This window comes from Dermacentor silvarum, chromosome 1 (genome assembly GCF_013339745.2).
Source record: "Dermacentor silvarum isolate Dsil-2018 chromosome 1, BIME_Dsil_1.4, whole genome shotgun sequence".
NCBI lineage: Eukaryota > Metazoa > Arthropoda > Arachnida > Ixodida > Ixodidae > Dermacentor > Dermacentor silvarum.
Genome location: NC_051154.1, coordinates 179,060,899 through 179,088,584, shown reverse-complemented (window position 1 = coordinate 179,088,584; position 27,686 = coordinate 179,060,899). Strand labels below are relative to the sequence as shown.

Below are 27,686 nucleotides of genomic sequence, written 5' to 3'. Positions count from 1 at the left end.
GCATCTTTATCTACCACTTCATTTCTTTCTATTCTGCAGTGGCCTGGCACCCAGCCAGCAAGAGCAAGGCTTAGTGTATGTAGAGCATGAATATGTTTCAGAAGCTCCTTAAAAATTGGATGGCGGCTAGCCTTGCAAAGGACAGGGCAGTGACAACGTTCAAAGAATCAGATATTGGAGTGTATTTTTGTATCTTGTATTGCATATAGTGTTCAACAGCAATAAGAATAATGTAAACTTCCGCTGTAAATTTGCTAGTGTGTTTTATGCCATGTTTCAAAGTCGCAAAAGTTTGAGCGATGAGTTGCACGTGATACCGACGTTGAAGACTTGGAAGCGCCAGTGAAAAATGAATTTCATCTATACTTGTATTCAATGATAAAGAAGTGCTGCCTAATTTGAGCAATTCGGTGGTTCGTCTCGTCAACCTTTTTGAAAGGTAATTCAAACGCGATTAGACATAGTCGCGCTTAACAACTTTCGTATAGGTGGGTAAAGACAATTCCAAATTTCTCTGTGCAAATTGTCGCTACTAACGAGTACGGAGGAACGTATGAAGACTGGTTGAACAGTTGCGCTATGCGGACACAACGTTTATAAATTCTTCACATGACTATGCATTTCAGGTACAGCCGTCATCTTTACGAAAGGGAACACGGGAGCGCGTGGCAGATAGCCTCAAGCCCACATGTGGCGCGGCGATATGTGCGTGAAACAAAAAGGAGAGAGTGCTGCGATTCTTTCTATTGTCTGCACCACTTGTTGTAGTTTTCATTCTTTTTGTTATCACTTTACGTTGTATGGCAGACTACCGGACAAGAGCGCTTTGTTCGTAACTGATAGCGGGATCATGGCATCGCGTCTTCCGGAGTGGTCGACGAAAACTACGACGATAGCTGAACCTGCGTAGATGTGTCATATCTGTATCTTGCATTTTGCGCTGCTGTAAAGGAACGCCGTATAACAGATATACAGGGTGTCCCAACTATCATGCAACAAGATTTAATAATATGCAAATGTCACGTTGATGGACAGAACAAAGGTAATGTTATTTGCCGTCGCTTGGAGATACTCGGATTTTTTTTTTGCAATCCGCCTAATTACATAATTAACCTTACCTAATTAATCAACTTCTCAAATATTATAATTAGATGAAAAGTGTCAATGAGAAAATCGTAAAGCAACATAAAAAACTCCCGATAAAGCTTTCTGCTGCTCAATACGTGCTACATAAAAGTGTTTTTCCGAACGTGAAAGAAGCCCGCGAATACACGCAAAGTGCCTCGAGCAGCCGGTCGCGCGGCATCTTCACGTACAATGATAAGCGTTCTTATTATATGATTGATTTTCGCTTGTATCAACGCGACGTGAGATATTAAAAGCAAGTCCTGGCTGGTATTTTGTAGCGATGCCTTTCCGATGCTAATGCCTTTTCTCGCTTTTCGCGCTTGGTCAGTGGCAAGGTGTAAGATATATACTCTTAAGGTGGGGACACTTCTCGGCTTGCTTGCTAGACGCGATCGACCTGATAAAGTAGCATGGGCGCGCGTCTATCGGGGCGGTGACGGCAGCGAATACCTATCGGCGGAACGACGCAACTTCAGTTAGAACGCACGCGAGAGCGTGCGCCGACAAGGAACGCGCGCATGCCCTCTCCCCGGTGACCTACTTTCGTGCGTCACTCAATCATTTCAGATTTCCCGCGAACCGCCGGTTGCTATAACTAAAGCCCCTCCATACGCGTTTTCGCCGACCAGGTTAAGTACCGCCAACCTACCCTCCTCCTCCACGCTCCTCCCTCGCTCACCCCCTCAGTTTCCGGCGTCAAGCGGAACTTACGTAGTCCCTGCTTCCGTTTCTAACGGAAGCGACGTCACTGCTGCGTAGAGGTGCGAGCGTGCAACAAGCGAAAATTCAGGAACCGGAAATCCCGGAAGTAGAAAAAGCGGAAACGGAAACCCCGGAAGCGGAAACTGCGAAAGCGGAACTGGTTTGAGCGACGAATCAGGGAACAGCGGCACACATGAAAGGTTGGCGCTACTTAGCAAAAGCGGCGGTCGCGCGTGGATGGAGGGGCTTTAGCTATAACAACGGGAGATTAAACCAATAAAAAGCTTTCTGTGTTGAAGTTGCGTCGTACTGCCGATAGGTATCCGCTGCCGTCACCGGGCAGATCGGCGCGCGCCTTTGCTACTTAATCTGGTCAATCGGGTCTGGCGAGTGTCCTCACCTAAAGAGTATATATCTTACACCGTGGTCAGTGGTCAGAGCGACGGTCCGCTCAAGTTATCAACGGGATCAGCTGGCCGTGAGCGGTGGATCACAAGACTCGTATAGAATAAAGCATAATGCACCGCTACAAAATACCGGCCCTGATCTGTGGAAACTTATTATGCGTTTGATTTGCCTTGAACGCTTCCGCAGCTCTTATATGGCAACAATCCTTATCGAAAACAATCCTCGTTTGCTGAAATGTCCCAACAAAAGATGGATATCAAAAAGAAAGCGTGGGAAAAAGACAAACACATTCGTGACGGGAGTGTCAAGGTAGATATACCTGGTAGCGAAGCTTCCATAGAAGCCCATACGTTCAAAACATGGTTGCTTACCGGCGGTTCATGGGGCTTAGCGCCATCTGTGTGAGGAGGGAACACTTCCGGCGGAAGAAAAAATAATTTGACGTCATATCCGTCAAAAACAGAAGTGACGTCATTTTGTTCTCATAGGCGCGAAATTTGTTTTCGGAGGCCTGCCATTAGAGCTGTATATTCAAATGCCCCGCCATTCGACTTCATGGGCGTTCCGAGTTTTCAGCGCGAAAAGCGATGCCGGAAAAGATCAGCCGTACGGGTGACGAAATCGCATCGCTGCACAGAACATACTTTCTTTGGAGGCCGACGAACACTTTGGGCGTAGATTGCGTAGAGTGCTCGTCCTTTCGTCGGACGCCAAGCCCGTCGGCCAGCGCTGTTGCACGACAACTAAAGTAAACAAGTATCTGACGGTCGCAACTCACTACTTTTGACTGCACAGGTTAAGAAACAATAAAACTACCCGCGTCACCTAATTCAGACAAACGTCGACATGCAACACAACACATGTGACGGGGGCGTATTGTAACAGGTGAACTTTACGAGTGCCCCTTTCCACGCACTCCAAGAGTTGCATGGCATTGCAAGTGATAGCGGCGTCAACGCCCACCGCTATCGATGGGCGCTCTCACGGTGGGCCCTGAAAAAAGGTATATATTGATAATGATCTAGTAAAATACAGTTGTATCTTTTCTCGCCATGCATATATAAAATGAATTAGGAATTTTATTTTGACTGAATGAATCTAACTGCGTCTCGCTTTAATTTAAAAACGCTTTTTTTCTTTCCCAGTGTTTACTCCCTCCAAACATAGTCACGCTTCAATCGCTGCTCCTATAACCACCCTTGCTGATGTCGGTGACAATTGGTTCTGAACCGCTTTTCGCCCGAAGCTTCGCGACCTATGTGGATCGACCTTGGGAGTGTAGGCAGTAGAAGGAACGGCACCACTCTCTCCTAAAACCCCTATATATAAAAAGTAGCGTCACGTTTTGAAGAATGCCGCCGCCTCCTCGCACACCCTGTCCGAGGCCGACGCCGCGTCGGTATTGGCCTAATGGCATCACGTGGACCATCGCGCCGCCGGGCGCTGGCTGCGTTTGTTTACGATCACGCTCCATCGCCATTTTCGCCCGAGAAGCGTCTACCGACTGGCGAGGGGCACAACGATAGTGGCGAACACAGTCGGCGATCGTCGAATCTGATCAGCGGCGAAAGATGAACAAGTGCACGTGTTTCAAGCGGTGTAGGCGGCGCAACGGTCGAAAAAGGAGCGCGAAAGAGAGGAGAAACGAGGAGGAGGGTAGGCGGAGGAGGAGAGTGTCGCTACTTTTTATATATAGGGGTTTTACTCTCTCCTTTTCGTTTCACATCTCGCGGCGGCGCCGCGCTACATGTGGGCTTCGAGGCTATCTGCCACGCGGTCGCGTGTTCCCTTTCATAAAGATGACGGCTGTACATGGCTCTTATTGGCTCTAGCATAACTTCCAGATGGGTTCGATGGATTGCGTCGGGTGGCCGCCGTCGCAGCCTCGTGCTCAAATAAAGGACCCGTACTTGGCTCCCCTCGTCTACAGGGTGACACCAGGCGCGTTGCTGGCCTCAGTTCTGCTGAAATCCTGATGGTCCGGCGTCTTCGAGTCCGAGTTCCAATCGCATGGCAGTTGTAAGGTCCGGTGTAATTACATCTTTTGTTGGTGATTGCTAAAAACTACGCGGACAAAAAGGCGGCAAGGGCTTTGTGTGTCGTCAGGATCTAGGTAAGCTAGATTCTGACGGTATGGTTCGGCTGAATAACATGAACACTATAGAGCAACCGTCATTGCAGCATGCAGATGATACACTCCAGGTGGTAAAACTCGATGAAGGCATTATGGTGCAGCGTAACAGGAGGATGCTACACCGTCTGCTATCACTGGGTAAGCTTGAAGGGGACTGCGACTTCCCGAACAATGATGATCCGGCTAAATCAGTAGCGGTAGGCGAAAATTCCGCTGCCTCATTAGCGGCCAGTAAGGTGCCCTCGGCGACGGTATTTGCGACCAGAGCCGACAGAGAGTGAGCCCACCAATGCAGTAGGGTACTGATGAATGAGCTGTTGCGATTGCAACACATGTTCTTTTTCTCGGGCGTGTTCCTTGCTTGCATTATGTGCTTGCCCAGGCAACGTTTAACCTTTGTGGTCTTCTGTCAAAGTCAAGCAGCAAAATATTCTGCCGAAAATGGGGGATGCGCTGATAAGTGTTTGCGCAGTCTCCACATTGCGCTTGTATTGCAATTATATTATCTAAAAGGAGGGTTCCCATAGGAGGTTCCGCGGAACCACATGGTTTCCTTGAATGGTATTGTAGGGTTACGCGAGAGGCTAAAACGAATCCGACCCCATCCCGCGCTTGGGGTGGATTATTACTCTGTGTGAAGTATTCGATTATCTGTGCACTTCTTGTGCACTAATTTTTAAGCCATGCAGTTGATTCATCGGAACTATAATCGCGAGGCCGTGGATTGAGCACATCGGTGGTAAAATGAATCAATGGAGGGGAGGAATTCCGTGGCACCCTCAACGGGTGGGTAGGGTTCTCGAAGGCCAGAAAATTTGGGAACCCCTACTCTAAGGTATCTCTGTCCACGGAAGCCACGCGGCAGCGACGTCGCAGGGCTTACATAAACGGCTGTGAATAAACGCGGGGTGCCTTTTGGCGTGCTTCAGGAACACGGCCGTAACCCGAGGGGCCAATCATCGCCAGTGGCTTGGTTGCCACAGCACGCGGCAATAGGCATAGGCTAGTTTTGGATAATCTATCCCCAAAATCACGAAGAAATAACTTGTCATTCCGCCTATATTTCCATTAAGCCATATAAAACAATGCGGTCCAAAGCTACAAGGTGTTCAATTTAAAGTTTTATGGAATTTTTAGAAATCGCCTGTGGCAGGTAGCATAATTCTTATCATTGAGCTGGGCTATTCGATGAGGCGGAAGTAGTATTCCTTATAAGTAGCACGCGAAATAAAAACACATATTCAAGTAGTATTCTGAAGTAGCATGGGAAATCAAAACACATATTCAACTAATTAACAGAATTTACTAATTAACTTCTTAGTTAATTACTTTACGACACATTGCAATTTACGAATTGTAGCCGGTGAGCTTGCCAGGCGTATCGACTTGGAATTAATTTCCAGAATGACACCCCTTTGGAGATATATCTGCCATCAAACTCGCTGTAAAAATGCACCGTTCCACTCACTTTTTTACCGAAATACCCGCCGTGGTTGCTCAGTGGCTATGGTGGCGAAATGCGAAAACACCCGTGTACTTAGATTTAGGTGCACGTTAAAGAACCCCAGGTGGTCTAAATTTCCGGAGTCCCCCACTACGGCGTGCCTCATAATCAGAACTGGTTTTGGCACGTAAAACCCCATAATTTAATTTTAATTTTTTTTTACCGAAATGATGTTCTATACATTGAAGCACAAAAGTAACTGGAACGCCAATGTATTTCGTCCCACACTTTGGGAAATACCAATATCTCGAAACTGGTGTCATCATATAAATTCATTTCAAGTGGATTCGTCTTGCAAACTCACCGACTACAATTCGTAAATTGTGCCGTAAAGTAATTAACTAAGAAGTTAATTAGATTTTTTAAAATTATTTGTATATGTGTTTTGATTTCTCGGGCTACTGATGTCCGCCTCTTCGAATAACCCAGCTCGACGGTAAGAATTAAGCTACCTGCCACAGGCGATTTTTAAAAATTCCGTAAAGCTTAATTTTGAAACACCGGTATATGGAACCAATTTTGGAGTCAAATATTGGTGCTACTATTAAAAGTTTTATGCCATCAGTTTCTGCCTTGAGTGCTGACCAGCTTCAACTTATGCACTGAAGCGTGTGCAGCAAAATTAATTTAAAAGTTAATTATTCAAATTTAGGCAATTGACTGAGTTAAGTTATCACTGTTGCTAACATACACCGCTGTTTTGAAATTTGGCCAGTCATGTTGCACTATTTTGTCTATGATACCCTATCTTGAATACTTGGACCATCCTTTGCAGCAACAAATCCGTATATACACGCAGCAGCCAGCAACGTGCAATAATATACACCCTGTAAGTCCAGACTGCAACTACTCTGAAATACGCTGACAACTAAAACAGAGATGAAGATTTTGTACTGTCCGAGTAATACGTCGTCCTGGAGCTTTAAGTCATGTCTTGAGCCGTGCACCCCTTTTTCTGACTTTTCATTGCACTTTCTTAGAATACCATGAAAACTTAAGAAAGTGACGGAAAGTGGGTGGCTTGCCTTTAGGCGCTCCTGTTGAGCCGCTGGTGTACATAATTATTACAGTGTCTTGAGCCGTTGGCGTAACGGGTGGCATCTCTGAAAAAGTTGCGCCAGACAGTTACACGACCTTCATTATAACACTACAAATTTCCTACATCAGTAGAAGGATTGCAGTAGCATAGATAATGCAGCATTCTTAGACGAATTTCTTGTCCGAGAGGCCGTACAGAAACCTTACACCTTCCTAGTGTGTACAGATGATACGTTTCCCGACGCAATTTGTGAGGCCGCCATGTACAAGTTACTATAAATGTTAGCCCAACTAATTTCTACGTGAATATCATGGGAGAAACAAGTATATATAACTGTAAGAACAAATAAATATTTCGCTACAACGCAATTAGGCAAATATATAAATTAATACTTCAAATCTTGCACTCAGTATTCTTACTGAGGAGTTGGAAAAAAAAAACGTTGCTAAAATGAATATATCGAATACTATAAAAGCTAGAAAAATAAATGCCCCTACTACAAATAAAAACAACCGGCCAAGGTAGGTTCAACTGGCTTCCATTTGTGCTTACCCTCTGTCATGCCACGACCAACCCAGATAAGTGCTTTAGGGCTACCATTGTTCCTCATTGATGTGAATGAATTGGTAAATATTTCAGATTATCTATAAATGGAACTGGTCCTCAGATGGTTGTGTAGTTAACAAAAATTTTCCTCACGGAATGTCAATTTTCCTTCGCGCGAAAGGCCGTCGGGGGATGGGAGGAAGGGGGGGAGGGGAGGCGACGTTTAGCTGCGGCACCAAATGCGTATCTTGCGACCGGGCACAAGGGGAACTGGCGACTCAATCTCCCACGCGAAAGGAGGTGTAGATGTATCGTGCATGTGTTGCACGTGAAGAAGTTGATCAAACACGAGTAAGCACACATCTGCAAACAGAAACTTATTTATATAGAAACGTTGCGAGGCGAGAAGGTGGCAAAGACTTCCGACGCTGCTCGACGAGTGTCCAGTTCTGATCTGGTCGAAAACCTCCGAGCCGCCGCCAGAGGCACCCGCAACAGTCACGGACGCCGCGCGCGTTCGGTGCGAACGCGGGCAAAACGCCGACGGCGTCAACAACAGTTCTGCGCACTGCTGGTGCTGCTACAGAGGAACCAATTTTGGAGTCAAATATTGGTGCTACTATTAAAAGTTTTATGCCATCAGTTTCTGCCTTGAGTGCTGACCAGCTTCAACTTATGCACTGAAGCGTGTGCAGCAAAATTAATTTAAAAGTTAATTATTCAAGTTTAGGCAATTGACTGAGAATTGGAGAGCGGGGAGGCCGAACGGGAGGGAGGGTTTGCAGCTTCTGCTCTGCGAGCAACTGCGTACTTGTACTTTGCGCGGCGGCGGGCGGTCGCGCGCACCGTATCTTGAAAGTGATCTGCAACACGGCTCCTACCTTTATATGCGCTCTGCTTTCGCCGCTCAGTTTCCGTTGAAGTCACCCGCCGCGGTGACTAAGTTAACTAAGGCATTGCGCTGCTGAACACGAGGTCGTGGGATCAAATCCCGGCCGCGGCGGCCGCATTTCGATGGAGGTTGAATGCAAAAACGCCCGTGTGCTTGCGTTGTAGTGCACGTTAAAGAACCCCAGGTGGTCAAAATTAATCCGGAGCCCTCCACTACGGTGTGCCTCATAATCAGGACTGGTTTTGGCACGTAAAACCCCAGAAAGAAGAAGTACAGAGGAGAGCGGGGAGGCCGAACGGGAGGGTTTGCAGCTTCTGCTCTGCGAGCAACTGCGTACTTGTACTTTGCGCGGCGGCGGGCGGTCGCGCGCACCGTATCTTGAAAGTGATCTGCAACACGGCTCCTACCTTTATATGCGCTCAGCTTTCGCCGCTCAGTTTCCGTTGAAGTGATATACCGCACGAACCTTCGCTCGCTGGTGCTGGCACGCTTGCTCACGCCAGCGTTTTGACAGCGATTGTGTGCGGATTGAGTGTGATCGATTCATGTTTGCTTGTGTGCACTGACATCATGCTTGTTAATTCAGTTAGTAAGTGAATGTGTCCAACTTTAAACTTTATACAGCCGATAAAACCATCTATCCTTACTCCGTATAGCTCGCTACTAATTTGCTATGGCAATTTATACTTCGCCTTTCGGGCCAAACAGCATCTTTTTTTTCATAAAGTACTTGTTGGAATTAATCATTGGCGCACTTACCGGGGTGTAACTAAATACATAAATAGCTGTGTTATGCAAATTACGAAGCAATTATTTACTAGCACTATTTCTTATGCGTTCAAGAATAGTAGTGTGTCTGAATTTGATAATTACATGTTCTTAAAAGTCATAAGCTTACTTGTGCTGAGAATATACCACAGGCTTGTGCAACGTACTTCTCTCAGAAAGTTGTGCGAGCTGAAAAATGCTACAGTAAGTGCAGCAATGTGGCTTTTAGCGCATGCGTTTGATCGAAACTCGAATATGCCACAGTTGTACGGGACCCACACCTAGGAAAGACTGTGCAATTAAAAAAAAAAACGAGTAGGCTTCATTTTTGGAAAATGTAGAAGACCAGTTTCGCCGTCATTATTAATGAAAAACCCTAAAATATCACAGTTTAGGAGCTCACACAACAGTTAGCCTCCCCTCAGGTTACTTCTCGACCTCCTGAAAGAAAAAAAATCTCTTTACACTTCCAAGGTGTTTAAAACGTTTCGATGGTATGATATCAAGGCACAATAACACTGAGCACTGACTAGCATCACTATTTGCAAGAACGAGCACTTCCAAGCCCAGATATTATCATAGAATTGTATAAGCCCGGAATTTACTGCCCCCAAACAGTTGACGTTGGTAACGCTGTGAAAGAAGTACGGCTTTGTATTTACTGCTGTTACTTTATTTCTGTTAAACGTATCTGCCCCTAAAAATCTTGGTGGGTGATTTTGTCAAGGTATACGTGTTGTAATTATTATTGCTTCATTTCCGACTAAGTTGTATCTTCAGTTCTTTATAAATATCCGTGATTACTAGTTTCTGAAATCACATTTGCCGCGAGAAGCCCCTCCTGCTTGGACCAAAGCTGTGGCTTGCAGTATGTATACAAATAAACAATAACTACATCAGCCATGAAAGCACCACTTTTCTATTGCTTAATTTTACACCACGAATGGTTGTTGCACAGATTGCTTACCTAATAAAGTTCCCCGTATTTTATTCTGAAGGAGCACCGTAAAACGACGTCGTTAAATTTAACTGCATTACTGCCATAGATGGTTAACCATTGCAGCTTGTTACGATATCTGCTAGTTAGAATGAAGCGGTTAGCTTCGGTCTTATATACCAAGCACAGAAAGCAGCGGCTTATAAGCAATATTCAACTTTGAATATGACTTCTTCGCTTATGTCAAGTGGAAAGGCAGACCCTGTGGAGGCTTGGCATTTATGAGCGACTGGTAGGGCAGCACCGTGGCCGAACCCATGGCCGGCGGTGGCTGGGTAGTGCCCCTCGCTGGCATGTACACGATGTGGGTCACATTGGGCAGCCTTGGGATCAGCCTCTGTGCAAACGAGAAAGAACATTCTCTTGACGCCTCGCTTTTAAGTCACAGCTGCTGCCAGCCATTTCCGTGTGAGCGCACACCTGTGCTGAACGCGCTACGATTACATTCCACATTTATACCCCCTTAAGCCCCAACTAAATTCTGTAAATTTAAACTATAGCCTTCAAGTGCCCCTCAACCAGTCTGAGCTCGAAGGCGAGCGAGCAGTTCCTCTCTCGCCTTCGCCACACCCCTCACGGGCGCTCTCTCAGCCTGGCCGTGTATTTCTCTAAAAGACACGTGAACACGTTAGCGCCAAACGTTACGTTGGCGTTCTTGTCTTCTTTGAAAATACCATCAACTTCCTGTTATCAGGGCGTCGCTTTATTCGGCTACACGATGTTGCCGGGGGGTGCGCAGTGGGACACAAGTCAAATCAGTTGATCGAGCACGACAGGTAAGTGAGACGACGAGGAAGAGCAGGCGTGTGATGGTGTGCATGACAAAGGTGTGCTAGCAGACGGATCGCTACTGATGTCCCTCGTATATGGATCAATCGGCAGATTTTGCTCTCGAAACATCACGTGCATGACAATGTTGGCATCACCACTTGTGAAGAACGCGTCTTATTTTTTTTTTGAATTTTCGGAGGTATTTTAGGGGCCTTTTAACAATGTTTTTCGTCTTCATCAACACTAAATCCAAACAGCAGAATAGATAGGAACTTTCGAACTTTTCAGTGAACTTTATTGCATGCAAAGATTTAGACTACATGCCAAAACTCAGAAAAATAATTCAGCTACGGTGATCAAAATCACCTATTCCACATGTGCTTGGAAAATCTTCAGCCTTTTCAGAACATTTTCTCATTGACTATTGCTGTAAAATATAGTAAAATACACTAATCGCTCCACGTCAGTATTGGCATCGCTAGCAACCACGCAGGCGTGCACATTGCAATCTCTTTATTTTTATTTTATGTAGCAATCTATCAATAAAAGCCCTTGCGCAATGCAGTGAAAGCAACACGTAAAGATGAGCCACGAAAAACGAGGTGAAATTAGTTTCTAAGAGAATTGTAATCAATCAATCTCCACACAGGATATATAACAAGAGAAACGCATTCGTGCGATACGCGATGACGGATCAGAATGACTAATCCAGACGTCTCAGATTCTTGGAATGAATTCGTGTTACACTGAAAAGGCTGCTGCCTTGCAAATTTTCTAGATTTTCTCAGCAACTCAACTTTCCGTCGCTTCTTCTGCAAGCAGCGGGACTGAGGGGGACAGTGTCGTTAGGAACGCAATTGAACCTTACCACGCCATAGTGAGAGAAAAACGAAATAAGCGACATTTGTCAACGACCGCACTATAGGTATGCCCGGGCTATGCTTCGGCCGTAAAACTCCACGCTCGCAGGATACAAAACGGACTAACACTGCTCTTGGCCTCATTTTCGGGCTTTTTATTTGCTAACCCCGTGTTTAAAACCTCTTTATCGGTCGAAGTGTAAAATGAAGCTTCATCGACGTTTTTGTTGTTGTTTTTATTGCATTTTTTGTGCGTGTGCATTGCGAAAAGTGAGGACATGTCACTCCGACTGACGACTACCAACCTTTTTCTGCAGTGCAGTGCCATGAAGTCCAGACTTCTGACCATTTGCCTCATTCTATAACACTGACACATGTAGCGAGAGTCAACCGAGATGCATCGAACCGTAAATTTAATCACACCTCGTTAAATACCAAATGAGGTGAACGATACTGCAATTGTACGCAACATGGTCAGAATGACATAGGAAAAAGTGCGGACTTTGCAGTGTCATAACACAACAGTTAGCAGCTATTTTATGTAAAAGGTACACACACGCACAAAAATACCGTACAGAACGGGCTGAAGTGTTAATCCCTCCATCTCCCTTGTGATGAATGTAACTAAACGAAAACTTGACGTTGTCAATTAATCATACCCCCCTATTATTGCTGGACTCTAGAATCATGCCCAAAATTGAGCGCCGAATGCGCAGTGACGGTGTATATTGCGTCTTCAGGCAGCCACCCAAGCACGCGCTTGGTTACGCGCTCTTCACAGAGCCCCCGGGGTGGCACGGAATGCACCGGACGCGCGGGAGTTGACGCCTGACCGATCGCCCGTCTCATCTTCCCTTCCGAGAAGCTTGGTTTCCCCAGTGAATCAGTGCACCGTCCTTCAGTGAAAGGCGGGTGGGGCGGCAAGGGCCCCCGCCACAGCATCCCACGGGGGAGTGCACCCAGGAGGGTGCAGGAAGAGGTTCTCCGGTTAGGAATTAAGCCTGGGTTGTTGTTTTTGGCAGCTTCATCTGAACGCTTGATCTCATCTCTGTGGTGTCAATGTGTGGTGCGCCCTCAATAACAGCATTAAGCACGTACTTGCTGTCGAAGATTTAGCAACAGACATCGACCTTGGGGGAGAAAGCAATAAAAGAAACTTTTTTTCTCTTGCGTCTGAGATGTGTGTTCGGTTCGGTGCTCGGTGAAGTCTGTAGTTAACACGAAACATAAAAATTGCGCAACTGCGAGTCAGCCTAGTTGGAACAGATTCATTTAAAAAAAAAACTTTTTGCGCGCAACTACTTTTCAAAGTAGTTGTTAAAAAGCGCTCGTCTTTGTGTTGCTCCTTTTCTTCGTCCTTGTTTGTTTGCGCGCAAAAAGTAAAAAAAAAAAAAAAATTGCGGCCGCAGAATCGTAACGACCATGTGCCTATACAGGAATGGCTCCGGATTTCACATTTCTTTGTACTTGTCATATTGTTTTATACAGCCAAAATACACCTAAAGAAAATATAAATAAGCAGTTCACAAATAGCTATTAGGAAGGAGAGCAATCGTTTTTGTAGTGGTGACCAACACAAATCCAAGCATGCGCTGTCATGAAAATCTAATGCGAAATCAGCCGCTTGTGCCTGACATCTAGCCGGTGAAACCATTACTATGGGAACGCACGTTCTGTTTCTTGAGCACATATGCCACGCACATTCGGCAACAAATATTGTTGGTAGAAGCAGGAAACGAAATGCGCAACGCAGCCTCGAAAAATTCTCCTTATTGCGTACGCCTGTCTTTAACATAAATGTAACTTAGAAAGCAGCAAATCGAACTGAACTATCTTGCTTCTTGGGACTTTATATCAACAGGATACTAGATTCTCCTTCACAAAATAATTGGATAAAATGAACTTTTCGTGTTTGTTGGCACGTACAACGACAATGTTTTTGACTCTAGGGAAATGTAATGAAGAATGAAGTGGCCTACCGTCAGCCTTGAAAGCAGTTCTTCCGAGGTAATTACGGTTTTGACTTCAGTTTCGTTTATGCCGTGAACAAGTCCTTCGTCGCCCAGTGTAGCGTAGATGGTGCACACTGCGATGGAAACGAAACAAGGAAATGTGTTTAAATAATGGTAAAGCAAGCTACAATAGCCTGTTGTGGTGACGTAGTCGCTAGGGCGTTGCGCTGCTAAGCCCGGGGCGCGCGATCGAATCCCTACCGCGGTGACCACATCTCGATGGGGGCTAAATGCAAAAGCGTCCGCGTACTGTGCATTGGGTGCGCGTTAAAGAAACCCCAGGTAGTCGGGATTAATCCGGAGTCCGCCATTACGGCGTGCCTCATAATCGTTTCATCGTTTCGGCACGTAAAACCTCAGAATTTAATTTTTTAACTTATAATAGCTGTTGATTTGTTTTATTACGATAGCAATTATACGGACACTCCAGGCACATTTCTGCCGTCGCCGTCACCGTGAGGTTCCGTATAGAGTCCAACGGCGATAAAATCGTCGCCGCGCGCCCTATGCTGTTGGTGCGAGTGAAAGCGTGTGAGGGTGAGCCAGCTAAGATCAAGGGGCTTTAGAGCCAGCGATCGCGGCTCAATCTCGCGCACGCAAGGGAGGGAAGCGGGAATGAAGCTCTTCCGTGGCGCGCAAGACTCCGGCGGCAGGATATGGAGGGGGGGGGGGGGGGCTCCTGTGGCCACTGGCGCCGCAAGGCTCCGGGGGAGGGCAGGGCGCCTCTCACTCCGGGCTGCGCCGGCGACCCCGCGCGCCCGCGCGGGTCGCTGTGTCTTGAAAGCCATCTGCGCCGGGGACACAGTCCGCCGTGCGCTGTGTTTTCGTGGCTTAGTTCGCGTTGATGCGAGACGCAGCACGAGGGTGAATTCGCTCGCTGCCGCGCTTCCTCACTCCAGCGTTTTGACAGCGAGTGTCCGCGGTCATCGAGTGAGATGCGTTCATGTATGCTTGTGCGCGCGTGACACCACGCTTGTTCACTGAGTTAGTCTGCCTATGTCTACAAGTTTATACGGCCGATAAGGCTACTATCCTTAATTCGTGTATAGCCTGTCCGCTAATTTGCTATCGCAATCGATGCTTTGCCTTTCCGGCAAAACTGCGACATTTTTGTTTCAGTAGAGCCATTAGACAACTAGAGTGCGAATTCACAAAGGTTTTCGTTCGTAAGAGCTATTTGCCATTGGCTGGCCATTTTCGCTAATAATATGTAAAATATAACAATCGGCTGGTATCTGCTCTTACGAACAGCTCTAACGCAATAACTTTTTTCATTAATACAAGGTCAGGTTTGTGTGAACTAAGTGTGGAGTTTTATTTTTTCTTTTTGCGTGTGAGATATGGTTTCTAAGCAAGCGTTTATCACTACAAGCACGTACTGAGGCCTAAGGATTTTTTCAGTCATATATGTTATATTTAGATCTGAGAGATCAAATTACATGCCTACACTACCGTTTATAGCATAAAGTCGGGTGCAAAACTTAGCGACAACAACGCGCGTGAATCGTGCTTTGGGTGCATACTAAAGAACTCCATGTAGTCGAAGATAATACGGAGCCCTCTACTATGGCGTAGAGCGCGTGAGCTGATTTGAAATGTTAAACACCATAATTGAATGTTTATGGGTAATTGCAGTATCTACTGCGTCGGCATAGTTTTGTTTTTGTCAGTTAATTATATTTGTGCCTGGCGCTTTCAACATATATATACATAAGCTGACGGTGCTTAGGACCAGCGTCTACGACGACACAGGACAAAGACATCACAGGCCACGTCCTCTCTCTCTCACACACACACACGCACACGCAAACAAGCACACACGCACACACACACACACACACACACACACACACACACACACACACACACACACACACACACACACACACACACACACACACACACACACACACACGTGCGCGCGCATGCGTATACGCGCTCAGGCTGTAACAATTCACTTTGAGCGGACATGCCCCGAACAATTTCAAACACATGGGAAACAGCGAGGAACCCGGTTGGGTTTCCATTGTAGCAAATTGCTACATTTGGGTGGATGTCTCAGTTTCCCTTTAATTTAGAAACGGCGTGCCTCTCGATCTCGCTTGTCAACATGAACAGACGTGTCCTTCGCGTACGTCCGAGGATTGTGCGAAACTTGCCGTGCCGCCTTGAGACCAGCTGATCCCCGCTTGGGGCAGCTCATCCCCGATCGGGACGTTCAGCCCGCTACGGCCACCAACAATCACTACTGTAACCCACCCTCACTAATTCGTCGGGTTTGCCCTGACGTGTCCTAACAAGGTCTTCTGCACTGGGGGCACCAGAGAAGGAGAATGCCCGGATGGTGGAGGGTATTAAAAAAATGTTGCACTTTCGCCCGACAGTGGAAGCATCAGCAAATTTGTACAGAGCTATACGGAGTAAAGATAGTAGTTTATCGGCAGCATAAACTTGGACACATTCGCATAGTAACTGAATTAACAAGCCTGGTGTCAGCGCGCATAAGCAAACATGAATAGATCACACTCGATGACCGCAGACAACCTCTGTCAGAACGCTTGCGTGAGCAAGTGGGGCAGCAGCGAGCGAAGGTTCGTGCGGTCTATCGCTTCAACGGAAACTCAGCGGCGAAAGCACAGCGCATACAAAGGTACGAGCCGTGTGGAGATCGCTTTCAAGATACGGTGCGCGCGACAGCCCGGAGACGCGCAAGTACAAGCACGCAGTGGCTGGCAGAGTAGAAGCCTTACCCCCTCCCTCCCGCGCTGCTTTCCTGCTTCAGTCCGTACGCGTGGGAGATTAAGTCGGCAGTTCCCCTTGCGCCCGGTCACAAGATACGCATTTGGTACCGCAGCTAAACGTCGCCTCCCCTCCCTCCCTGCCATCTCCCCTTGGCCTTTCGCACGACGCAATACGTCGCGTTTGCTCTCCGTCGTGCGGTCGCTCTCCGTGAAAGCGCGCGTCCCTCGCGCGCTTTCATTTGCACATACAGCATACGGCGCGTGGCGACGATTTTATCGCCCTTGGACTTTATACGGAACCTCACGACGGCGACGCCGACGGCAGAAATCCGCTTGGAATGTCCAAGCGGTAAGCGTTATGGTAAGCGTTAGCATATAGCCGATCTCTGAGGCACGTTGAAAACTCCGCGGAGCCCGAAAACAAATTAAAACAAGCAAAAGGGTATTGCACAGTATTTGTATTCGCTGAAAAGGCATGCCTTTCATTTGCTTGTGGTGAGCAAAGGGCTCAAAACGTCGTGTCAGCTTCGCTGGAACGTGTAAGTCAATGCCTCATACTAGGTCAGGCATGATGAATAATTTTATACAGAAAAATAAAGTCTCAAGGCTGCCTCCTGGAGCTGAGCGTGCCAAGTTTCCATTCATCGACAAAGTAGAAGTAGTCAATGCACGCTTTACGCTGAAAATGTCTATCGTACACACTTTGAACAAGACGTTTCTGCACTACCTCAACTTGCTTCGTATACTCCCACTCCCAAGTTGTTCCAAATAACAGGTGAGAATTCGTGATGAGGCCTTATCAGTGAACCAAAAAGGCGGAATAAGGAATCAGGCGTCCGAAAATGCCGCATTAACCAAGATAAAATACCAAGGAGTTTAGAAGCAGTGTTAGAAATAGACGCGACTTCCTTTTTAAAGGAAAGTTGGCAACCAATTAGCACGCCCAAATCCGGAATTACGTCAAGTCTCAAAATTTGAGTACTTTTAAATACGTACATAAAGTGTGTTGACACTTTCTAACGTGACAATGTAATAACTTTTGTCTTTTGTGTGTTTATCGTCAAAATTTCTGGTGCACAAATTGAGAATACTCAAAATATCACTTTGAAGTTTTTCACCGTTTACTAAAGCCTAAATGCGCATAAGCTCATCAGCTCATCAGCAAACAGTAAAGACCTTCAGATCATCAGCAAACAGTAAAAAGTTTCCAGAATTAACACAACTTATAACATCATTCATAAAAACAAGGAACAGCAATTGACCAAAAATTGAACCTTGCGAAGTTGCGGCACACCTGACGACGAAATGTAGGATTCAGATAAAGCACTTTGAATACGCACGTACTTTTTCCTCGATGACAAGTAGCTGAAGAGCCATTTTCAAACAATCGGAAAGACACCACAGCTTTCCATCTCTAGCTCCAAAAGACAGTAGTCCCGTTTATCAAACGACTTCAAGAGATCGAAGTAGACAGTGCCTTCTTGACAGCGAGCCGAAACCAGAGGTGCACTGTAGTTAATCGCGCACAGATTCGTTCCAACAGGCCTTCCTCTCACAAACTTGTGTTGCTGCAACAATGTATATTTGGACATATGAAAAGATACACTTGGGCACAATAGTTTCGAAGATTTTTGCGAAACCGCACAACAAGGAAATTGGTCGATAATTCGATGCGTGACAGGTAACTCCTCTTTTTTGTGTGGGTATATGGTGGATGGGTGCATGGTCTATTGTTCAAATATTGCAATCTGGGCGTTTAATGTGCTACGGTAAAGTACGCGCAATCGTGTTTCACACTTTCATGCATTTTTGATGCGAAAGCGTCAAAAATGCATGCTTGTTATTGCTTGTTATTGCAGCATGCTTGTTATTGCAGCATGCTTGTTATTCAAATGGCGCATTGAGCGAAAAATCCGGCGTCTGTCATCTGTATCAGCGAAATGGCAGGTAAATTTCCATTGGATGCGACGCCACGTCACGAGCCCGCCTCGACGAAGCAGAGAAGGCGAGAGGACACACCTGCTGCCTCGATAGCGCGCCAGGTGTTGCGTGAGGGGAGAGGGCATCGCCCGACGCCAGCTCGCTTTCGCTCTCGGAAGCCTCTGTTATATGCACGTTCCTTGGCCGCGCAAGCTGTCGCCTGCGTTCCAACTGCGCATCGGTTAGGCCAAATGAAAACGTGCGAAGATTATCAACGCTCTCGCTTGCCCGCGAGGAGTTCATAACTCGAAGGACCACTCAGCTGAGTCCAATTGGACATTAATGCTTTCGCATTCCCAACTCATAAGGTGTGCTTAGGTGTCCTCAGATTTTTTTCCTGTAAAACTTACGGCGCTATGCCTGCAGTGAGAGAAAACGGCGAGATTCCGTTTATTAAGCAATGCGCATGGGCACCGTCTTAGGAGGGAGAGTGAAAGGACGGAGCAAAAGGGTGAGAGTGCAATGCGTGAAACAAAAAACATGGAGGCTCGCACAACGCGTATGCGCAGTTCTTGCGCCGCCTGCCCCCACAAGCCTGGGCCACCTGGGCCGCCTAGGCTAAGCTCTAGCATATATACTGCAGGAATCGTTCTGCAGTGTCTTGTCTTGGGTGAAAAAGTGAGCGACCAAGCATGCAAGCGGTGGTGGAAAGAGTTTTTAATTGTTTAGCTACTTGACTAGGATTGCGCCTTCAACATCTGCCGAGCAGCTATATTTGCGTGAGTACGCTTTGAGTTCGATAGTGTTTATAGAGTTGCGCTTACTTAAAAAACCTTGGCGCTACTGAAGTTAAAAGCAATACTTTGCAATTCTAGTACAGCACACGTGCTCGTCGAACTGGGCTTTGGTGTTGCGTTCCTCGATCAAAGACATCGTTGGCAGTGAGGGAGGCGTTATATGAGAATCATGCGATGCTACTTATTGTTTGCGCAGAGTAGCACAAGTGTTATACCGTACGTTACGTTTCTCTTCTTTGGTTTTTTTTTTTCTCTCTTTTATTTTTTGAGGAATGATAAGCTGCACTAGCACCTGGTGCTCGCTCCCGTTTCGTCGCTTTATGTACCGCTCTGCGTGGCTCAGAGCATGCATCCATGATTTCTTGTATTTGTCGTTCGTGACACGCGGGGGAACATCATGGTAACTTGCCAGCTTCAGGCCGACACACATTTGGGGTATGCTCGTCATTTAGATAACGAGAGTTGTTATTCCACCTATAAATTGTGGCTTACGATACATTGACGTGCCGTATTTTTCGCATTCACAGAAACAAAGTTCATTATCCAGTTGTTTAGGCTGTATGGTCGAGTTTGTGACGAACAATGATAAAGTGCTTATGCGACTGCAGTTTTCGCACTTGACTAGAACTTGTCTTTCCGTTCATCTTATCAGGAATGCCAACTTCACTGTTGCAATGGCAAGTAAACTAGGTCGCTCACTGTAGCTTAACAAAGAGTTCAGCGTAACAATTTTTATCAACAAACAGGTCAATGCGTTCTTAGCAGCACCTGCTGTCTGTCTTTTACCGATGAAGCGGGGTGGCCTTCATGCGCATTGTTCGCTTTGATCGGGCTTGCAATGCGAGACCTGAAATCTTACGACATTGCAGCTTATTTCACAAATTTAAAAACTTAGGCTTGAAGTTTCCATTTGATTTGGTTTACCTTCTTCCAGAGCACTTCTTGAGATTAAACGCGGCCATAGCACAAGATCAATGGCAACACTACAGGGTAACAAAAATGCCCTAAAAATTGAGCATCAAATGATAGAAGCAGACTGGGATGTTTTGGCATGCTTGTTATTCTACTTCTACTTCTTAAATTAAATTAAAGTGAACTGTCGAATAGTGCGAGTACACTCCGCAAACATTTTAATGTTCGAGAACTTAAGCTCTGCGTTCATTTTCTGCCCCACAACTCAAACATACTGCATTTCTTCAGCGTGACTTCACCAATGTTGATACTACGGCCTCAAATGCTCTTTCTTCAACACTGCCCGCAAACTATCTTGAGCAATAAACCAGTTACTTTCTACCGTCTCACTTATTTAGCGTAAGTTTGTGTAAGCAGCATTTCTGCTGATGTAACCTTCACTCATTGGTATTTCAGAATGACGTGCTTGTTCATGCTTCTATTTCAGTGTCGTTTGAAGAGCCCACATACCAAACTTGCTGTCCACTTTTCTTCCTGTGCATACTGTAGGGTGCTAAAAATATAAAATTATTGCCAGGAAAGAGCAAAAAGCTAAGGAACGTTTGTACCAGACTTGTACGTAACTAAATACATGTAATTAATTACTTGTAATCAAATACATGTTTGGTAATTTTGTAATTTAACGATTAATTTTGGTTACTCGGTGACGCACACTGTAATTCAATTATATTTTTTTCAGTGATCAGTTACATGTAACCAGATACTTTATTGACGAAACAAGCTGTAACAGGCGACACTGCTTTGAGGACCTGAATTTGGTGAAAACTTAAATAGAACGCCCGAGATCGTGCCACGCAGCAGCCTCGCGAATGCCCATGCTCATACAGGTAAACTCGGGGGCTCAGTATCTGTTTCCTCATTGAACCGGTGCTAGTATTTGTTGTTAGCGAATGCAACTTAACACGTTAATGCCAGGAAATCACACGCGGAAAATATTTTCTCATTTTCATTGCCCCAACCGGGAGCTTTTTATCCAAGTCCCGGCAATAATGAAGCGCTTCGCTTCATAGAGGACGGAGATGCTGAATAACCACTTTCCTGTGCTCATGGTCCGTATGTTACAACACCACCCTACCCTCCAGCGCGCACATCGAGTGAACTGGTTAACCTGCCTCTCTTTCCCTCTACATTTCCTCCTCGAGCAAGTTTTCAGTATCACTACTGATTCCTTCAGAACAAGAACGAAGGAGGATGACCAACAAAATTTTGCCACATAAATTGTTATGGCAGATAATTAAGCAACGTTGAAGGGCTGCAGACGCTGCACGGAGAGTATCAGGCCAGCTTGTGTTTACTGCATCTATGCAACGCTAATAAAAGTTCGGAGGAAAGTAACATAGAAGTAATCGATTACTTCTGAGAAATTCTTCAATTACTTTCGTGGGGCCGTAAATGGTAACGGTAATGAATTACTTTTTTGAATGAAGTAATTGTCACTGCATGTAATCAGTTACTTTTTTTTCTGTAACGTGTACAGGTCTGTTTTGTACTACGTGGTCCCGGTGTATTGCTTGACACATCACTGAATGTTCTAAATGTATACACGAACATAGTTTACCATTAATGGCTATTAGTATTTATTGGTAACTTTAAATATTGGTGCACTGTAGCCTAACACTAGACAATTACACGCCTCGTTCTTTATTCTTCCAGCGATTTGCCTCGTTTGTTTATATTGCTTCCCGTCTCTTTTCTTGAGCTATATATAGTCATTTCTAAGATACTTCCAATAAAGGGTAATATACTTTCATCTTGGCCTCAGCTATTAGTTCGGTTTCTTGTCAGCCGCCTTTTTCAGGGTGTTTGATGATGATGCGTTTTGTTTAATGGAACAAGGGCCAGCTATGGACAAAGACCGCGATGACATATGGTGATGGGTTCTCAATGTATTATGAATGGAGTGGACAGTGGGTTCCAAATGGCTGATAAAAGGTGGCTGTAAAGCTGCCTAAAACAAGTCGCTGTAAATTGCGTAAAATATATGAGTAACCCTCGCTGCAAGAAGATCGGAAGTAATACAGAAGGGAGTAGGAGGCAGGAAAGGTGGAAAGCAAGAAAGAAAGACGAAGATATAAGAAGAGAACAGGAAAAGGCAACTACCGATTTCCCCCGGACGGGTCAGTCCTGAGCTGCCGTCTACATGAAGCCAAGGCCAAAGGGGTGTGTTGCCTCCGCCGAGGAGCCTTAAAGGTTCGAACACTCACCAACCCCCAGGATCCCCTTTTCCCCTCTAAGCCACGCACGGTTAGACGCAGGAGGCTCCAACTCTCATGTGCTCGGGTACGTGGTGTCGCAACACGCCAAACGCATGCTTACGCAGACGCCACTGCGGGGTTCAGGGTGTTTTCAGTTTTTCTGGCTTCAGATGAAATGTGTAACTAGCAAATAGTAAAGTAACCGATACATGTTGAAACTGGAAGACTCTGCAACAAGGGTAATAAAGGACACTTTCCTATAGTGAACGGAATACTATAGTAATGATGAATAATAAATGTAGCTGGTTCGCTTTTATTAGAAAGCCGTATTTTTCATGGGCAATAGCTGTAAATATGAAGGTCTGTTAATGCGGTGGCATGGAATAAAATTACAGACGTCTGTATCTTTTACGGGAAATTACTGTAAATATGACGGCGGCGTTATTACAGTGCTGTGAAATGAAATTACGGACGTCTGTACGTTTTACGGGAAATAGTTGGCAGCCGATGCTACCGGAAAAAGTCTAGCAAGAACAATGGCGCAGTTTTCACGCTGAGAGTAAAGGAGGCCAGGACACCAGTTCTCATCTGCCTACGGCAAGATAGAGACAAAGAATAGCGCTATAAGCCGCGTTTACATGGATGCGACAGAATGCGACAGTATAGGCATCATATTTCCTGGCGCATCACGCCTAATGCGATGAGCCAGCGTTTACATGCAGCGCATCACCGCTGGTGCGATGGTGGCGGCACACTGCAGGGTGTCGCACGTCGAAGGCAAAGCAGCCCTTGCAGACGCTTCCGGCGTCACGCCACGCCGCAGCTCGGCGAGCGCAGCAGATGCACAGCAAATTGCATTTCCGATAATTCTTAATGCCATGCGATCGCGTTTACATGCACTGCGAAAGTCGAATTACTCGTCTCAATTCACGCCTGTCTGGCGCATTAATGTGACGCGCTTTCCTAGCGCATTAGCCCCGTTTTCATGAATGCAATTGCGATGCGCTAGTAAGTTGATGTGATGCGATGCGATGCGCCAGTTGTCGCATTCATGTAAACGCGGCTATTGACAGCAGCAGGTTGGGGATGGTGAACGAAAAATTGAGAAATTTCGCACGGGAGGGTCAATAAATAAAGCTAACTGGAGTCAGTTTGTAAGCGTTAACAACTGTAATTTGTAAGTTCTTAATGTATCAGGTGGTGTTCCGCAATGCTCTGTCCTGAGCAGTGCCGGTCTCGGACATTGCTCATGAGGGATTGGGGGGGGGGGGGGGGGGGGAGACTTCTGTAAACTTCCACATACACTTCCACAGCAACGCAGAGTTCTGTAAACTAACCCCGCCTGACACTGAAGTGTACATACAGCGCAAACCGGTCGTTTCCTCAATGAGCGGCTGAAGAAACACTGCAATGATGTCAAGCACGGAACTAACGGATACGTCGCCGCGCACTGCAAATCGTGCACCTGCATTCCCATATTGTAGCGATAGCAATTATATGGGCACACCACGCGCATTTCTGCCGTCAACGTCGCCGTCGCTGTCACTGTGAGGTTCCGTATAAAGTACAAGGGCAATAAAATCGTCGCCGCGCGCCGTGCTGTATGTGCGAGTGACATCGTGCGAGGGGGAGCCTGCGATCGCGGCTCAATCTCCGCTGCGAGAAAGGGAAGAAAGCGGGCAGGAAGTGCGCCGTCTTCCGTCGCGCGCGAGGTACCCAACGTTGCGAGGCACTTAGGGGAGGGGAGGGAGGAGGGGGGGGGGGGCGGTGTTCTACTCCGGCTGCAACTGCGCTTGTGGCAGCTGCGCGCGATCGCGCGGCCCGATCTTGAGAGAGCGATCTGCGTTGGGGGCGCAGTCTAGGTGCGTCGGCGGCTCGTAGGGTAGTGTGTGCGTGCTGTGTGCCCTCGGCGCTCAGCTTGCGTTGAAGCGATACACAACTGCACGGAGGTCACTTCGTTCGCTGCTGCTGCCGCGTTTCCTCAAGCCAGCGTTTTGACAGCGAGTGTCGGTGGTCATCGAGTCTGATGTGTTCATGTTTGCTGTCCAGGCTGACACCATGCTTGTTAATTTAGTTAGCAAGCGAACGTTTACATGTTTATACGGCCGATAAAACTACCATCCTTACTTTGTATGGCTCCCTGCTAATTTGCTATCGCAATCGGTGCTTCGCCTTACGGGTAAAACTGCGACTTGTTTTATGAATGTAATGTTGTAGCTCTTATCATAATCAATGGCCAAGGATCATTATCGAGGGGAAGATTATATGCGAAGAAAAAGAAAAAAATATGTCAATGTAGCTTCCCCAACGTTGACGGAAAAGAAGCTTTCCTTTTTGTTTTTGGCTGTCACATGGGTGCAGTGAGCATACTCAAGTGTCGCATTTGTGAGCGTATCTACGAGGTGATAATTTTTAAGTTTCCCAGAATTTTCAAAAATTGCGTGTCGCAGATAACATAATTCCAGTCATTTGGCTGTAATATTCAGAGAGGAGGACATTACTTGCTCGAGAAATCGAAACACATATTCAACTAATTACCAAAAATCCACTAATTATTTTTGAATTAATACTTTACGGCACATATTGCTATTTACGAATCGTATAGCCGGTGAGTTTGCGAGGCGTATTCATTTGGAATGAATTTCAAGTGTATTCCAGTTACAAAAGTAATTTGAACACCCTTGTATTTCGTCCCACATTTTGGAAGATAATATCACAAAACTGGTGTCATCCTGGAGATTCACTTCAATTGGATAAGTTTTGCAAACTAACCGGCTAATTTCGTAAACTGCAGTATGTACCGTAAAGTAATTAATTAAAAATTCATTTTTTGTTCATTCGTTGAATATGTGTTTAGATTTCTCCTGCTAGTAATGTCCATATCTTCGAATAATCCAGCTCAAGGACAAAAATGGCGCTATATGCAACAGGCAACTTTTAAAATTCCGGAAAACCTAAAAATTATCACGTCGTAATGATGACAGAGGTTCAAATAAATCAGTTGGAAGTATGCGCTACGTTCTTGTCCTTTCTTGCACCCGTTTTAGGCGCATTTACACGCCTGCAAACTTTTGGCAGGCGCATGTTGGCTTATGTCTCTAATGGTGCCAACCGCATGTTTCCTTACTTGCACCGTAATTTTAGCTTTGCCTATGCCTTCCTGAAATTACCTGTTCACAAAACACTGGTCCGCTCACTGGTACGCATCAACCATTTTGTATCCCGTCTCAGCCTTCACTAATAAAGTCTACTGATGGTATTATACTATGGTACTTGGAAAGTGTACTCACGATACACGCTATGGTAGTGTTTAATCTATGAAAAGAACCTTTAACCTAACTGATCTACCGTCATGTCGCAAGTGTCCTTGTATCTGCCTTTTCCACAAAGCTTTTCACTACAATTTCATTTTAAAAGAAACACTATTGGCCACTCCATCTTATATTTTGTCCCACACTGACCACAGCCACAGCCATACAAGCCTTTAGAGTGACTCCTTTACGCCTAGGATGAGCGTCCATGGACTGAAATTGTCTTTCCGCAGCAGTCATAACCGACACAAACAACTTCGAGACACACATATTATAAAGTACAAGGGCAAGCCGCACAGCTTGCCGTTTGTTATTATTCTAGCTGCATTTTGCTTTTCTTCCTTACTCCTCTCCTTTTGTAATGCATTCGGGCATTTAAAGTATCTGAAATAAATAAATAAATTGATAGCAGTGGGGAAGTATTGGAATGTTACACGAAGTAAGGCTTGTAGATTTATTGGCTGTAAAAGTTCTCTTACTAACATTCGCTTACAGACTAAACACGCGGCCCAATGATACAGATGGACATAGATGGCGATGAGAGTTCACTCGATGACCGCGAGCACTCGAAGTCAAAAGGTTAGTGTACGATGAGGCTGCAGGGAGCGCACATGCTTGTCCCAAATCGAACGTTCCGTGATGCCGCTCCCTTCTCAATTTTAAGTGTGCCACACCTTCGAAACTTAGCCCCTCACGTGACCCCCAACACTGGGCCCGCAGAACGACAGCATGCATCAAGGCACCAGCCTTCTCGGCTCCCAATGCGGGTACGCCCTGGTACCCGCAGCGGATTATATGACCTTAAACACACGACACGGGCCGCGCATGCACCGTTGCACCCTGGACAGCATGGTTACAGTGTACTAGAATTAAATTAAATTTTAAAAATAAACTAGGAGGTCTTACGGGCCAAAAACCACGATCTGATTATGATCGCGGCACGCCATATAGTCGGGGACTCCGGAATATTTGCTTAGCAGCCCAACACCATATATCCACTAAGCAACCACGGCGGGTGAGCCGGCCCATTTCAGGAATCAAATTGCAGTTAGGTGTGAGCATTGAAACTGTTCAGAGGGCTTTGTTTCTGTTTCATCAAAGCACAAGGCCTTAGCAGATTGAAACAGACCCTCAGCAGGAAAAACCAGAATAAACACCTAATCGAATAACACCGCACGCTTATAAGCGTTCTTGCTGCGTATCTCCTCAAATTGACGAACTTTTCGCGCAATACATGCCCGAAACTTGCATGTCAGTGCAAAACGCGATGCCACCGTGATTCGACCCACCTTTGATATTCAGAAAAAAAAATATGATTCTCACTTCAGTTTGCTTTCCTGTCGAAAAATATTAAAGGACGCGCCCCACAGGCGCGCGGTACATACGCTGCCGGTGCCTCGCCGTTCCCCCGTTCCATTGCATTCGCAAGCAGCGCCACCACGCGGCTCCGTTTCCAAGGTGACATCAGCGGCATCAAGCGCCCGCCGCCGCTGAGCGCACTACCCCTATTCTAGTACACTGTAGCATGACAGAAAAGACAGAAAGACAGAAAAATAACCAGAAAGCAGGCCATCGCGCATAGCGTTCACCGCAAGCGTTTCCAGGTAAAGCTTAAGGTTGAATGAGATGCAGTTGCCGGGAAACGGCAACTATAGCATACGAAGCAGGGAGTAACGAAACTACACTTTCTTATGTAGAACAAGAATCCGTATAGCAACTTATTTTTGTTGTGACAGTGTTATGGGAAGGCCACGTATAGTGAGGACTCATGAAGAGCAGCGTGCATACGAGGCGCGACAAAAGTGTGCTTAAGTGCATTTCTCTTCTCTCTGGTGCACTCTTTGGAGGTGCACGAAGTAGCGGCGCAAGCAAAGTCGCAAGCTGTTGAAACGTCTTAGGCTAATAATTAGGTAAAGTGCATGTGAATGTCGCCATGTGAATAATTTCAGGCTACGTCGCAATGGGTAATCGTTCTACAGCTTCGCTGTC

At 46.1% G+C, this 27,686-nt stretch overlaps 1 protein-coding gene across 1 annotated transcript in view; it reads right to left on the bottom strand.

Moving 5' to 3' along the window:
• Window positions 1-27,686, bottom strand: part of LOC119435947 (fatty acid CoA ligase Acsl3) — a 102,653-nt gene that overhangs the window by 68,914 nt on the left and 6,053 nt on the right. Inside the window, exons 4-6 of the mRNA XM_037702655.2 lie at window positions 13,729-13,835; window positions 10,320-10,455; window positions 6,902-6,979 (exon numbers count right to left, since the gene is read on the bottom strand). Of these exons, the coding sequence (XP_037558583.1) occupies window positions 6,902-6,979; window positions 10,320-10,455; window positions 13,729-13,835 (321 nt within the window). The remainder of the gene's footprint in view (window positions 1-6,901; window positions 6,980-10,319; window positions 10,456-13,728; window positions 13,836-27,686) is intronic.